General features: G+C 35.8%; 2 protein-coding genes across 2 annotated transcripts in view; both read right to left on the minus strand.

The window, feature by feature from the left end:
* Positions 1-1,965: 1,965 nt before the first annotated feature.
* On the minus strand, positions 1,966-9,419 carry byn (T-domain transcriptional activator brachyenteron). Its single transcript, XM_018452924.1, has 6 exons — positions 8,673-9,419; positions 7,326-7,421; positions 4,846-5,089; positions 4,526-4,679; positions 4,199-4,396; positions 1,966-3,065 (listed from the first exon to the last, which is right to left on the minus strand). Exons 1-6 carry the CDS (start codon positions 8,978-8,980, stop codon positions 2,146-2,148), a joined length of 1,920 nt encoding a protein of 639 aa, XP_018308426.1. The 5' UTR covers positions 8,981-9,419; the 3' UTR covers positions 1,966-2,145.
* Positions 9,420-13,114: 3,695 nt separating this feature from the next.
* Positions 13,115-15,056, minus strand: part of LOC108725720 (uncharacterized) — a 14,302-nt gene continuing 12,360 nt past the window's right edge. Inside the window, exons 9-10 of the mRNA XM_018452915.1 lie at positions 13,584-13,775; positions 13,115-13,425 (exon numbers count right to left, since the gene is read on the minus strand). Of these exons, the coding sequence (XP_018308417.1) occupies positions 13,147-13,425; positions 13,584-13,775 (471 nt within the window). The 3' untranslated portion in view covers positions 13,115-13,146. The remainder of the gene's footprint in view (positions 13,426-13,583; positions 13,776-15,056) is intronic.

The raw sequence follows: 15,056 nt of genomic DNA on the forward strand, positions 1-15,056 counted from the left end.
GGGGGTAGTGGAGGGCCTCTAGCTCGTTTTTGCTAAATTAAACCTTAAATTAACGATATATGATTAGAACAGTTTGAAGTATATTCAAAGTCTTTATAATTGCTAGTAATTATAGAGACTTTGGAATATACTTACATACTAGTAAGTATGTTTGGTAAAAACGGGCTGAAAATCTGCATTAAAAAAACATAATTTCGTAATTCCATTTTTATGCAGACACATGTTATAAAACAAAATTCACCAAATTAAATTGCTTGAATATTCAGTTTCGAGTTTCTTAATATTCAATAACTTTTACTTCCACAGTAGGAGATGCGAAATTGAAATTTTCGTTTAAGAACCCATTAATAAATATTGTATTACTAAAAGATTTATTAAATAAAAACGTAAAGATTGTTATTGCAGGATCAGAATTCGGATTTTCTTGAAATATACGCGAATTTTGTGTTACGATACACATTTTGTATGCGAGATATCTTATACATAAAAGCAAAAATGTAAAAATTTATAAGCAATTTTTATATTTTATATTTTATATTAAACAGATTTGAGTCTTGAACCAGTGCATGAACTAATCAGAGAGCCGTATTGGCATCTTAAGACATTGCTTGAGATTTAGTCCGGACTATAGATACCACTGACAAGATATGTTATAATTCTTTCTTTATGTTCTTTTTATTTTGGTATCAAATAAGTACATTGCATAAAAATATTAAAAATACAGGCAGAGAAAAATCTGAATATTAATTTGATAGATTTTAGTTATTTCAGCGATTTCTTTCCATCAGGAGCACCGCAAAAAATGAATATTATTGTGTAGTTTACATCCACTTCTTCAGTGCGCTGGAGCGTTTTTATGTTTATGTTTACAGGAAAAAGGCCCTCCTGCGGCTTTCGCCCTCATGTGTCCTCTCTCAGGTTTCTCTCTGGTAAAAGTAAGATATATTCTGCATCTTATCAATACTTAAAGGGATCCTAAAGCTGTCTGTATTATCGATTAAATCGTAATTTTTGTATAACAAATACTTTTTTTCTCTTTCACAGATTCGAAAATCCTTTTCCAGGATAATACATTAATATGTGTTTGTGAGGTGGAATTTATGCCGAGAACGACAAAAAATTTCGAAATTAAAAAAAAAATCTTAAGAAAAATTTTTTATCATTCTCGGCATAAACTCTACCTCACAAACATATATTAATGTGTATACTTTAATCCTGGAAAAGGATTTTCGAATCTGTGAAATAGAAAAAAGTATTCCTTATAGAAAAATTACGATTTAGTCGGTAATACGGCTTCAGGATCCCCTTAAGAAATAATTTTGTTTTATGTAGTTGTGTGTCACATTTATAATATTAATCTTCGAGAGATCGCAATATATCTGAGAAATACCTGCGTACAAAATATGTTTGTAAATATCTTTAAGTACCGACACCATTTATTTAATAAATAAACGTAGTAAGTATCTGTTATATTATTATACAAATGATTAAAATTCTAATAATACATCGTGTACATCGTATATGGTCGTACAGGCAATTGGGATCGTATTACAATGTCATACGTAAAAATATAAATTTTTATAAATTGTATACATTCATTTCAATAAAATATAACCCTTTTCATGCATTCATATTTTCATGCATTGTTTTTTTTTGCAAAAAATAATTTTGCAATACTGATTTAAGATTTTGTATCTCTCAGATACACCTTTCAGATAGACCTTCGGCGTTAAATTAAGGACTGCGACCTCCCGAGGGTTAAAAAAATATTATTTATATGGTGTGTATATAAGACATATATGTATATATATACATTTAAAAAAAGAATATTTTATCTATACTTTATTTCCTCATGACATAGCTATTAATATATTCGCAATCGATTAAGAATAATCGAAATACATACTACATTATTTAGGACGGATCGATACAGATAGACATTTTAATATCTATAGTGCGCAATAAAAATCTTCTTAATTAATTATTACGTTTATATATTTATCATTGATCTGACGTGGTGTCATCAAATCAATATCACTGTGACAATATTCTGCGTTCAAGGATCTTATACGCTATAGTAAACTCGGACGTGCATTTTCGGATGTGTGTAACGTTTATGTATAGTTTCCAGCGTATGAATCCGAGTCAAATGGCGGTTGTTTGTGGTGCTGGCGGTGGTGTCAATGGTGTCCAAGCATTCGACTGCTCGCCGGCGATCTCTGTGTCCTGTCGATGATGATTGTGATGATGATGTGGATGATGATGATGATGATGATGATGATGATGATGAGGAGGAGGAGGAGGAGGAGGAGGATGGCGGTCGACGACCGTGGTCAGGTATCGTCTCTCGTCGTCCGTTTGCACCTCGTTCAAAGCATCTGCGGTTTGCTCAGGGTAGCCTATTTGGATGTGAGAATGCTCCTTAGGTGGACTGTCATACTCTACACTGACCGGCGAAGACGTTTCTGTTTGAGGAAGTGCCTGCAAGTGTAACATCTGCGCTTGAGAGTGATGCTGCTGCTGATGACGATGCTGATCGGGAGTAGTCGATTGCACCGGCGAGGCATGATGATACTCATGGACGTATTCGTTCGTGTCTGGTGGAGGAACAGGTTCTTCACTTTGTGGATGCAAGCCCGTATGGTGTAATCCTGCGTGCGAAACGGAACTATACGGAGACATTTGGTGATGTAAGTGAAGATTCAAATTTAAATAGGATTGCTGTTGCTGCTGTTGTTGCTGTTGTTGTTCCAGCGCGCTAGAATGTATCCAGGTCGAGTCAGCGCTATGCTGCTCTTGAGATGGTAAGTTTGAAGGCACGTACAAAGTGCAACCGGTGACGGTGGTCGTGGAGACGGTACCGACCACGGCTCTACCGAGCACCGTGTGTGATGACGTTGGCGACGGCGACGGTGACGTCGGCCATTCCTGCGACGCGACGGGCGGCAAGCACGTAGAGTTGAGATTCTGCAGCGATTCTGGACTCCGCGGTGACCAGGCCGGAGCTGCCACGTAAGCCGTGGAATGTAGGAGCGGCATCGGTGCGTACGTGTCCCCATGCTGTTCTGTGTATAGAAAAAAAAAGATTATGCTTTTTTCGCAAACATTTTTTTTATTTTTCAAAAAAAGAGAAGAAAGATATCGTTTCTTTACTTAAAAAATGAAACAACTAAAAAAATATGACTTACAAGTTATTATCATGAATGAATTAGGTAAAGATTATTCCATTAATTATCAAAAGTAAACTAATTTAACTTTTGTCCACAAATATCACTTGTGTCGTTCTCAGGGTTTTCAAAGAGACTATAATATCTTCCATAAGAGCGACACATTTTGGGATGTATTATTTTTTGTAAATAAACAGGAGAGTCTTCTACAGAAAACATTTAGAGTTAAAGCAGTTTTGATGTGATCGAAGTTTGAAGAAATTGTTTTATTTTGAATTTAGTCATTTAGTTGATTTAAATATAAACTATTAGTTTAGTACAAGTTGGTTTAAATATAAACTATTGATGATATGTCGTGTTATGTCATTTTTGATAAATTATTCTACATTTGTTATAATATTTTTAGGATATCAAAATCGTCTTAAAAGATATTTTTTTAAGGATTATAAAACAAAAATGATATTTAATCATATTTCTAAGAATGTATCCTTTTTACCAATACTTTTTGATTAATAATAATAACTTTCTACTAAATTGAAAAATAGTTTTTCCTTTTCTTAAAAAAGTTAATTTTTTTATCAAAACAGGATCACTTATACGAATACATCAACTAAGTAAGAGAGAAAGAAGCGCTTAATTACGATCAAAGCTATCCCCTTAAATTAAATTAGATCGTCGATTTAAGTAGATCATTAATCCCGGTTGAAGGAATATTTTTTGTAATAAGTCAAATCGACAATCTAATTTAATTTGGATGGATTACTATTACTTCAGTTTGATTGCGTTGCAAGTTGAAAAAATAATTGGCGTGCAATCACATACCTGAGATAAATTTATTTAAAATACATATAGACGTATTATTCCAACATCTAACTTTGACCGAAATTGGAGCTTCTTTTATTTAATTGATTAATTTTTTGAGTTGCGTCACTTTTAAAGTAAGGGAACGATATGTATTTTTTACAACCTATGTTTTTTTATAAAGATTTATAATTAAGATTCCAATAAAACAGTAAAAGAATTTTACTTACCATCCTGAACGTACTTGTGCCTCAAAGTATAAGGCGCTGCTCTGCAGGTGTTTCTGTGCCCAGATGTAGTGACGGTGCACGAATTAGAGAAGTGATTGCTAACACAAGCTGATACTTGATTTTGCGCGGCGGCTATCGCCGATGCAGTGTTGTATTCATATCCCATTGTAGGTTGCGGTAAAAACAATGCGCTTGCATCTGCAAAATGTTATTTGTAATTATTAATTATTATTTTACAGAGTCCCAGTTTCAATTGCCGATTCATTTCCAACATTCTTTTTATTCATAATATTTGCATTATTGCCATTATTTATCATGTCAACTTACATTGCGGATAAGCCTGTGAATCGGCAGGTCTCTCCTTAGCATCAAGAAATGCCTTTGCGAATGGATTATATTTGATCTTCAGACTCGTAACTTCCTCGTTCTGATACGCTGTCACCGCGATGAATTGCGTTTCGGGAAAACGATATGTAAGAACCTACAGTAACAATAGAATAATTATGATGATAAAATAATTGAAAATTATCGGGATTAAATTTAAAAGTCATGGTACAAATAATAATAAAAAAACACAAAAAACGAGAGAGAGAGAGAGAGAGAGAGAGAGAGAGAGAGAGAGAGAGAGAAGAGAAGAGAAAATGTACCGTTCTCTGTTCTTCGGCACCCACTCGGACCAAATGAACACGTGGCTCGTACTTATGTAACGAATTCAGCATGATCTGCCCATTACCATTCGACTTATTTGTTAATTTGACTTTAGCAAATGATACTGCCTCTTTCATCCAATGAGCTCCGAAATTTGGACTTTCCGGGTGGATGTAAATCGGATTAGGCGGGGCAACTTCTGCTTTCCCACCTGGTACCCACTCACCATTGACGTATTTCCACCTTGATTCGATTAGAGAACAAACTTGTGTAAATCATTCATATTATAAAAAGGAATAATATATATGCATTAGATGTCCGTTTCTTCCTCAATAAGAAACTTGGAAAGAATTGTACTATCTGTATTCTTGTTGAAAAAGAAACGAGAACAATCTTATAAAATTGATTCGGTGAAAGAGAATTTACATTAAGTATTTGTACTCAACAGGATTAGTATTGTACTACTCTTTTCTATTTTTTTCGATCATCTTCCGAGATTGTTTTGCGAAAGCTATTATGAGACCCGCGAATGCCTCATGGTTCGTTCAACATCGATGACGAATCGTCGACGAGTTAAAAATAACGTACTAACAAGTTTAGAATCAACTTTAGCGACGTTACGTGATGCTTGAACGAAAGGGGTACGGTAATTACGACCTGTTAGTGTCCTTCGCGCCCCCCGTTCCTTTTGCTCGCGAAATAAATCAATGCAAATCGGTAACGTGCTTATCTGTTTCAGTTTGTTGCCTACGCAATATTTCGATGCTATGCGCTTTCTATTCTCCTCACTGTCAGCGTAACTTTGCAATTTGTACAATTTCCATTTGTTATTAATTAAGAGATGGTTTAACTTCTCAGCCGACAAATACCGGGTCAGTCAAGATTTAAACTTTGTTTTGATGACGAATATATGAATAATATTTGAACAAATATTTGCATATATTTCTCATGCAATAGTTAAAACAAATTCTTTACGTGAGCACTATAAAAACCAAATAAATATCATATGTTATAAGAGATTTTCTCCTACTTCAGTTATTCTATTATTTTAATGTTATTTTTTTTTTAATTTTAAAAATATGCTGAAATAAAAATAAATGTATAAAATTTTGCCCTGAGACAAAAGATAAAGTGTGTAGGTGAAAAATTGACTCAGTGTACACGTTGTGCATACGACCATTTTGCTACCCACTGTGCCACTCTCTATCCTCCGTAGCACTTCGTGTTGTCCGAAAGTTAAACTATCGGTTTAACTTTAACTCTCCAACTATAATTTAGAATGAAATTTTTATGATTATTTTTAAAAATCTTGACATATTTCCCTAAAAATCTCGATGTTTGATACGTAAGAAAAAGAGAAAAAATTAAATGATTTTTAACTTTTGATAAAGCATGGAAGACAATCGTTGCTTTTTGGCTCTGGTTCACTCATCACTACTATCTTAACTATCTCAAATTATGACATCAAAAGCGAGAAGATATAAAAATTCTCGCAAAATATAATAATATGTAATAACTAAAAAAAATTGCAAAAATTGCAAAATGATTCATAAGTTTTATACTCAGTTTTAAAAATTAGGTAGGTATAGCGCTATATGGTTTGTAGGCGCTTTTTAAATTACACTTTGTATATTTCAATAAAATAACGCTTATTCGATAAAATTGACTTGTAAAATGTATCGAAAAGTCTCTAATTGTTTCACTAAATAAAAAATAATCATATATCTGGAAATGAAATTATGCATATAATAAAAAATAAAATAAGTTATGTTCGCAGTTATGATAAACTGTCCAATAATATACACACACACACACACATATATATATATATAGAAATAAATATGGTTTAATTTCTCTCCGAAACTAAGAAAATAGTTTTTGGTATATTTTATAAATCTGTTGGATTGCAAATATTGTTTTATTGAAAAATATTCCTATTCCAAACATAATTTTTGCAAAAATTTTTACTGTATGTTTTTCTGCTTCTGACGTTACGATCTAAGATAGTGAACAGTGGTAAAAGTGGCAATAGTGTAGTGGCAAGAAGCTCCAAAACGGGGTTCCTTTCTTCCCGTGGAATAAAAGACTCTAATTGGTTGATTTTCTTATGCCTTATACATTATGCGTTGTGCAAAAAATCTCCTGTCCTTAAGAAGCTTTCTACAATAAGCCATTAATAAGAAATTGACCGATCATAAACGAATGTAAGAAGAATAATCGACTATGATTGACAATTTCTTTTTCCTTAAGACTTAAAGCTTAAGTAATAGCTTATTGTAGAAAACCTCTAAAGGGTAGGAGCATATAGAGTCTTGAGAAGAAAATCAACCAAAGTTTTTTATTTCATGAAAAGAAAGGAAATAAAAGATTTTGGTTGATTTATTTTCTTATACATTATGCGTTATGCAAGACTCTGTGCTCCCGCCCTTAAGGATACATGGCACTTGTCAAATAATTTATACATAAAATTGAACATTACCTGTGCGGATCAACTTGCACGAATTCCAGTAGCAGAGTATACATAGCGGCCGGTTCCAAACCACGTGCAACGACCTTTACCACGGGAAACATTCTCCTGCGGACGAAAGTGATATGTCAGAAATACGCATAACACGTATTACCGATCGTAAAGCCATGAGATCTGCGGGATGCGCGCGAAAGATCGACATCGACGGTAAAATCCACGGTGTGGATCAAAAGATAACCGCCGCGGACTTGGACACACTTGTGTTTCCTCAGCGCGATTATACATTTACGAGCCGTGTATTAATAAAAACCATTACGGTTTGTCGATTGCGGGTGTGCAGGTAAAGTGCTTGCTCGCAGACATCAGCTCGACAGGAGAACGTTTTACAAGAGGATTGTAAGCATCATAAAGTTTTATTGCCGATGGCTGAATCTTCCCACAATAATCCCGGGGAACTCCGTCTTTCTATAGATCGACCTTTATCATTCACTTTGGTATCCTAACTATACATTGGCTCGATATTGTCTATTTCTTTACAATAAATAACATGTGAATATTTAGATATGACATACTTTTCTCGAAAAAGTTTTTGACAAATTCTGGCCGGACATTCTCAGTCTCACCGACCATCCGAACATTATGATTGTTGTTATGTTTTCGCTCAAAAGGGGAGCGTAGTTTTAAAAGAAAAAAATGAAAACTAGTTGAGATTTATTTGTTATTTTTTATGCCGTGCAACTTTGTTAGTGAGAACACATTTTGTGATCTCTTATTAAAAAGTATAAGAGAGCTTTCATTGCCCAGAGAGCTGCTGTTATGTTATAATGTGAAACATATATATATATATATTAATTAAGCCAAATATTTACAGTATTATTCGTCCCAAATAAAAATAAAAAGTATGCGCACCTAGCTAGATTGAAACTGCTATCCAATTTCTTTCGTTTTAGCTCACATTTTCTTAACATTTTCTTGCTATAAGATAGAATGAGAAAGAGAGAGAGAGAGAGAGAGAAAGAGAGACCTTGTTCTTTTAATTTTAAATGATCGATTTCCGGTTTTGCTTGAGATTCTAGCTAATGTTGCACTCGCAGTAAACAAATATTTCTATCGGATATCGGATGTCTATCATGGCTAAAAAACTTGCGATATCTCATTCTTCTTTGAGTTTTAGAATGCATAAAAATCATTTTCTCGCGGTAATATCTACCCGAACGCGAACGTTGTACCGATCGTACAATGTATTAATAGTATAGCGATAGAAAGCTATTCCTCCCTTCAAGATGAAATACTTTTTATTAATCTTCCAATTATCCGTATATATATATATATATATATATATAATCCGTATGCATGTACCTTCCATTTTTTGTGACGATCATCTCGTTCGTGATACACTGGAATCTGGTCCAGAGCTCCCGATCTTCCAGCGACAAAGACAGCGGCAATCCTGGATTCCCCGAGATCGCGGCAGGAGGGCCGAGATTTTGTCTCGCAATCGAACCCCGCTCTTCGCGATCCTCTCGATCCTCCACAGGACTGGTCCGATTCTGCCTTCCGCCGCGATCTCGCTCCTGCTCGCGTTCCCTTTCGCGCTCGCAATCGCGCTCGTGGCACGAAGAATGCGTTGGAGAACCCGGCGTTCGCGGCGCGCCCGCCGGTTGCATCTTGAGTGTTCTCCAATACGTCACCTTGTATACTTTGATCCTTTCACCCTCTCCGATATATTTTCAAATTAAAAATTCAACCGAGATTTCGACTCTTGATCGAGAATAACAAGATAAACTGTTGTATGTACAAGAAAAAAAGAAATGTACGAAAACTAAACGCGACGCGGTATATTTTCCAGACAGACTCACAGCAGGAGAGGGGGATGTGAAAATTTGCTTTCGCTGTTGATCGATTTGCAGATTCGAAATTCGCGACGTCTCACGAGAAAAACGGATGTGATCTTGCAGAGGACAGCGGAGGGGGATGGAAAAGCGTCGTTCTCGTCGCGGCACCAGACGTCTCCGTCGGCGGCGGAGGATAGGAGAAGCCGCGCCGCGTGGCCGTAGGCTCGTAACACTTGGGCGCGATATTTCACACTAGCCGGCGAAGACTCGCCGAAGACTGACCGGCGGTATATCTGCCTCTCTGTTCTCGCTTCGCGTCCTCTCTTTCTCCGTTCCTCAGTGGGTACGCGGCCGTCGCGGCCGTCGCGGCCGTCGAGAGAGGCATCGGCTGGAGCCGCGTTCGCGCTTGCCGGGTGCTAATTACTCGCTAAATTAGGAGCTCACGGGTGCAGCATGGCGGTACCATTACGGTATCCATTGGTTGAGGTCGATTTGCCGGTCGCCGCGTCGTCACTACGGCGGGTACCGCCTTCGATGTCTTGCCTCTACCAATGGACGAGTGAGTCGTCTTTACAAATCCACCGTGATTGGTGAGTTCGACAACAAACACGTCGTTCGCTAGTCCGCCCACGTCGCTGGTCGCCGGGTTCTCGATTAGTCCTTACGGACAACGTACGCGGATCCGCACGTGGTGAACCGAATCGTTACCCGTATAAATCGTCCTTTTATCAAATGTCGGTCGCGAATTTGTCTTGATCGAAAATATAAACGTTGCACGACCGATGGGAAGGAATCTTACCATCTTACCAAGGTCGCAAGGAAGTGTTCATCTTCGTGGAGCGAAATCACGGCAACGCGACATGTCACCTCTACGAGTTAATATTTGCGTTTGTTGCGCTCAGGAAAGTATGCGATATGTATTTGTTCCTCGTGAGAGATATAAGTGTTGCTCTCGTTGACGAGGCATAACGGACCTCGGCGCATTGCCGCGCTGAAAAAACTTGAGAAATCGTTTTTCTATCAGTTATTCTAATTTCTATTTAAATATTCATTTTTAATACAAGATAGCATTAATCTCCATAGCAAAAAATGAATAAGAATTAAACAGAACTAATTACTTTTTTCTTCTTCGTTATGTGGTTACCGTCAACAAGCAATTTGTTTAAAAATGAAAAGTGATTACACTCTGTGTTTGATTGCACTCTACTTCCTTTTATATTATAACTTGTTTTTGAAAGGAGGATGTTAAGTTTTTTGGCTGTTCATCGACCAAAATGAGAAAGTTCTAAAATGTACAAATTATATATTAATTATATATTATAAAAGGTTACTTAAGCGGAGTCGAGTGATATAGCGTTTATCTTATTGAGGAAACATCAAGAATAATAGGAGAAATTGCGTGATAAAATCTAATCATATTTATTGATAAAAAATTGTTAAGTAAAACATCAAGACATCCCAGGAGTTAATAAATGTATTATTACTTAAATACTCGAGTGTTATGTATTTAAATAAAAGAAGTTCGAAGAGATTTTCGAGAGATTAAGAATCCAATACAAAATAATAAATTATTTGATTTCGAATTCTAGATTTGAACAACGAATATGCTTAAGTTACACGTGTTTAAATACTAACAATACAGTCTGTGTTGCTTAAATTCTAGAATATGGTATGTTGATGAAATCTAAATTTTTAGATTTTTATTATCTTTGATATACGACTTCTTCCATGTTTCCGATATTTCCTCGTCATAAGCGATACATTACTTGATTCTATTTAAGGCTCGGCTTTTTTATTTTTTCGTTAACTTGTGGTTAAGCTCAACAACCTGATGTTTTGTGTCCAATAAGCTTCATTTATGATAATGTCATTTATGATGAAGCCCATTGAGTGAAACATCAGATTGGGCTTAACCACAAGTTAACCAGATAATGAAAAATCGAGCATTAGTATCCCTTTAATGTAATTAAACTTAATTCACGTCTCGGAACATTTTCATTTTAGAAAAACTTAACATTCTCCTGTATGTATTGTATAATACAAGATTTTGTAAGTATTTCAATAATTTACTTAAAATCTCGTGATTCACTTCTCGGAAAGGAAATTCATGAAATTGATTTGTAGTAATTTCGATATTTGTCGATTATGAAAATGGAATTCCTCGCCTATCACAAACGAAACGATCGGAGAGGGGAGGGGGGGGGGCGAGGAATAGGAATATGTTAGTCGTCTGGAGTCAAATGACAAAAATCAACAGAACACCGTTCGACCGGTCGCACGACGCATCGCGAGCAGATATTTGAGGAGGACCGTTGTCTTGTTTGCCATCGCGCACGGTTTCGGAGTTCGGACAGCAATCGCCAGACGTGAAGACGGCTGTAACCCTATCGGTTATTTGTGCTAACAATTTCGTGCGGAGAGCACGTACTCGTGATCGTCCTGGTGCCGCGACATTGCCGGAGGCCGAGAGCGGAGCTATCTTTATTGAAATCCGAGGTTGTCGAAGGTAATTACTTAATGTTCAGCCTGACTGCATCTGCGATTATTTGCCAAAAATACCGTCAGTCTCTGAGCCGTAAACTGCGCGGTGACATCAATCGCGAGATCTTCTCAAAAGTATATATGAAGTCGAAAACGAAAGTGTCATTTTTATTCTCCAAGTACTATCCACATCCGGTAGTCGTAAAAAGACAAGAACTTTTTAGGCCGTTTAACTTTCAACGTATAGATGTTTGAATGCGAGTTACTTATAAAAAAAAGTTGTATACAGCTACATAAAAAGAAAAGGATGCTAGTTCCTTCGGGTCTAATGCTGACGACTTTCTAGAAGCATGAGTATCAATTGTAAAAATTATAACTTTTATTAAAACTTTTAAAACGTTTACTATCTTATATCTTTCCTACATCTTTTTACAACAAAAAGATGCTTTCTTTTTATCTGTTGATCATAATCTTCAATATAACACACATTGTAGAGTTAGGCTATTCATCTTGTCTTAGTTCTTTCGACTGGTTTCGATACGACACACACTTGGAAATTAAGAGATTTCGAAGGTGGGTTATGTCCGTCCTATCCGCTGCACGGTGGCGTATCATAAAAATTTTACCTCGAACACGACTTCTACGCAACCTGCACAACACTGCAAAGGTGTTTACGATAGGGGTATGCTTGATTATTGCTACCTGCCGCGCTAGGTAGTCCTCAGGCACGAGTCGGGAGGTCTTCGGCATTCATTTATACTGTTTGAGGGATACCGCTACAGTTACGACCGCTTTGATAAACCGCTTTTTTGACGTTCGTCTATTTACAAATTGTATCATTCGCCGAACATTTTTAGCGGAAGTTGTGCGTTCCAAACGTCAAAAGCGACGACGTTTACCGGGCAAATATGTCGTCATCTTCCAAAAAGATCTTTCAATTTATTATAATGTTTTATCAATCAAATCATTGTCAATCAAACCAAGAATAAATTTACGATAGAATAAGATATGCAGAGTTTTAAACATTCAGAGTCATTTATTACGTGATATTGCAAGTTGATGCAGGAAAAAATGGTTTTACTGAAGTATCTAAAAATTTAGCTAGGTATATATAGATGAGAAAATAATTTTATTGAACTAGCAAAATAGTATGTAGGACGTTTAAACTGAATATAATTGCTAGAATATAAAAATATCTTGCAACATTGCTTAACATGCTTGAGTTTCTTACATAATTATTTTGATAATCCAAAAAAATTATTTTCGGATCCTATACAGTTACATTTTTTAATATTTCAGTAAAATCATTCTTTTCATAAATTCGTATAATGAAGAAAAGAAAAAGAACAAAGAGTCTAAGAATTAAGATAAGAAATATATCGCAAATGCCAATTTCTTAAAATTATATGTTTAAATCAATTGTGATAACTCAAGTCGTTGCTTAACAAATAAAATGTTTGAATATTTAAACGAATTACTGCTTAATTATTAATAACGGTACCAACTGCTGATTTTCTTTAATTTTTTTTCTCGTTAGATTTATACGTGTCCAAGTCCAGTGAATTTTTATCCTGATTAAACTTCAGATTGACAGTTTCGCGTTCTTGTTGAATATCGGGATCTCTCGACTCATCTACGCTGATGGTGGCATAGTTTCGTCGTGCACGATCACTAATGATTCTTTCGTATCCCATATGATTACCAAGCAACATCGGGAACTCCGTCGGATGCGGAATCGTTGCTTTTTGTCGGATCCACTTTGTCTGATTGGAATAATCCACTAAAGCCGCGTAAGTCTGCGTAATTTCATGGAAAATGAAATTAAAAATCCTTAGTGTCAATACTCAAGTTCCATAATTAATAATATGACTAATTGTAATTTCGTGAGAAACTTAATGTTGAAATTCAGTAGATATAATCTGAAAGTGATATTAAAATTCAATATCATTTTTACCACAAGGCCATCAGGAATTCTGGCTATTGCGTGTCCGGTCTGCGTGAACCAACAATACTCGTTGGGCAAAATATGCGATATCAGTCGTCCATCTTCTGTGAATCCGTGAATAGTATTGGCTCCTAGGATACCGTAGGATTTCGATGGAAAGGGAAACAGCAAGGGAGTCGTCAAGTAGGCTTCCGGGATCAACTGGGAAAAAAATAAGACGTACCATTTTGTTTTTGTTTTTTTCTTTACTGTCGCATAGACATCCGTTTCTTTTAATTTTGTCATACTGCTCGCGATCGTCCCAATCGAATGAGAGTAAAGTTATACATTTTTCAATGTTGATCTTTATGTCCATCTTATATCACAGGACAATTATACCGCAAATGTCAATTTATCTACATATTCAATATATTTTTCATTTTAAAAGGACATTGTGTCTTTAATATTCTCGACATCAAAAACTTTTGACATTTGTGGTACTTACGTTGCATAAAACATTGTAGGTCTGTTGTATAGGTCGGTTTGTTCTATCATCTTTAGCTACCGTTGCTTATGATATTGTATCACACAGCGTACATTTACGTTCGTCTGATTAATTATTTAAAACACAGTATTCTCCATTTAAAGTTATCTGTATCTTCCAACATGCACAGTACATCAACGCCAAGGAGGTTTTCTTATCATGTCGCATACTATTGATATCTAATTCAGAATTACTCCGATTTTCGTCCTACGAGGATAAAAGTCATTTTTTGATTATGATATTTACGCACACTCCAATTTGACAGCTGTTTAAATATGTTTTGTAAGGCGTGAGATTATGCTCATTCCGTTGCAAGAAGTGGAATATATTTTTTTTTCAATTTTATATATATATATTGTATATGTGTACTAATATACATACTTTCATTCACATAGTCGTACTATTCTGTCGAATATATTCCACGTTTTCGGAGCGGAAATGTGGCGTTTTGCTTTCACTCGCGAGCGATCGCATGAACAGAATGAGGGAAGTTGTTTTTACGCGACCATACGTAGGACGTAAGAGCGCGACGGTGAACGCGACATAAAAGTTTGTCGTTTAATTTTTGGTCCCATCGTAGGTACAGGGTATCCGGCACGAATTTATCCCGAATTAACTGGTCGATATAAGACTATGACGCAAGTTATAGATATTAGCGCGTATTAAGAATCTATCGGCAAATAACACTTCATTGTAGATTAGAGTGGAAAACAGACACTTTTGCCAAAAGCATATAGGTATCGAAGAGTGTTAATTTAATTGGTCTATTAATTATTAGTTAATCGACTAAAATTAATTGGCAGTATGTGCAGAGAAAGAAAAATGTGTATAAAATTGTATTAAGCGTCAATTAATTTTAGATGGACCAAAAGAGGAAAATTATTCGGGAAGAAATGTTCAAATGCAGATTCTTAATACGAACCACCGTGCATGCCCCTTCGCAATTATTTTCCAGAAAC

Source organism: Mycetomoellerius zeteki, unplaced genomic scaffold (genome assembly GCF_001594055.1).
Source record: "Mycetomoellerius zeteki isolate Tzet28-1 unplaced genomic scaffold, Tzet1.0 scaffold358, whole genome shotgun sequence".
Classification (NCBI taxonomy): domain Eukaryota; kingdom Metazoa; phylum Arthropoda; class Insecta; order Hymenoptera; family Formicidae; genus Mycetomoellerius; species Mycetomoellerius zeteki.

Bases quoted from the DNA above. Each gene is read 5' to 3' on its own strand.
- byn (XM_018452924.1), bottom strand. From the start codon at position 8,980: ATGCAACCGGCGGGCGCGCCGCGAACGCCGGGTTCTCCAACGCATTCT. The intron at 5,090-7,325 runs GTAATGTTCAAT...AATCGAATCAAG, and splicing joins GTGCAAGTTGATCCGCACAG to GTGGAAATACGTCAATGGTG. The intron at 4,680-4,845 runs GTACATTTTCTC...TTGTTACTGTAG, and splicing joins GTGCCGAAGAACAGAGAACG to GTTCTTACATATCGTTTTCC.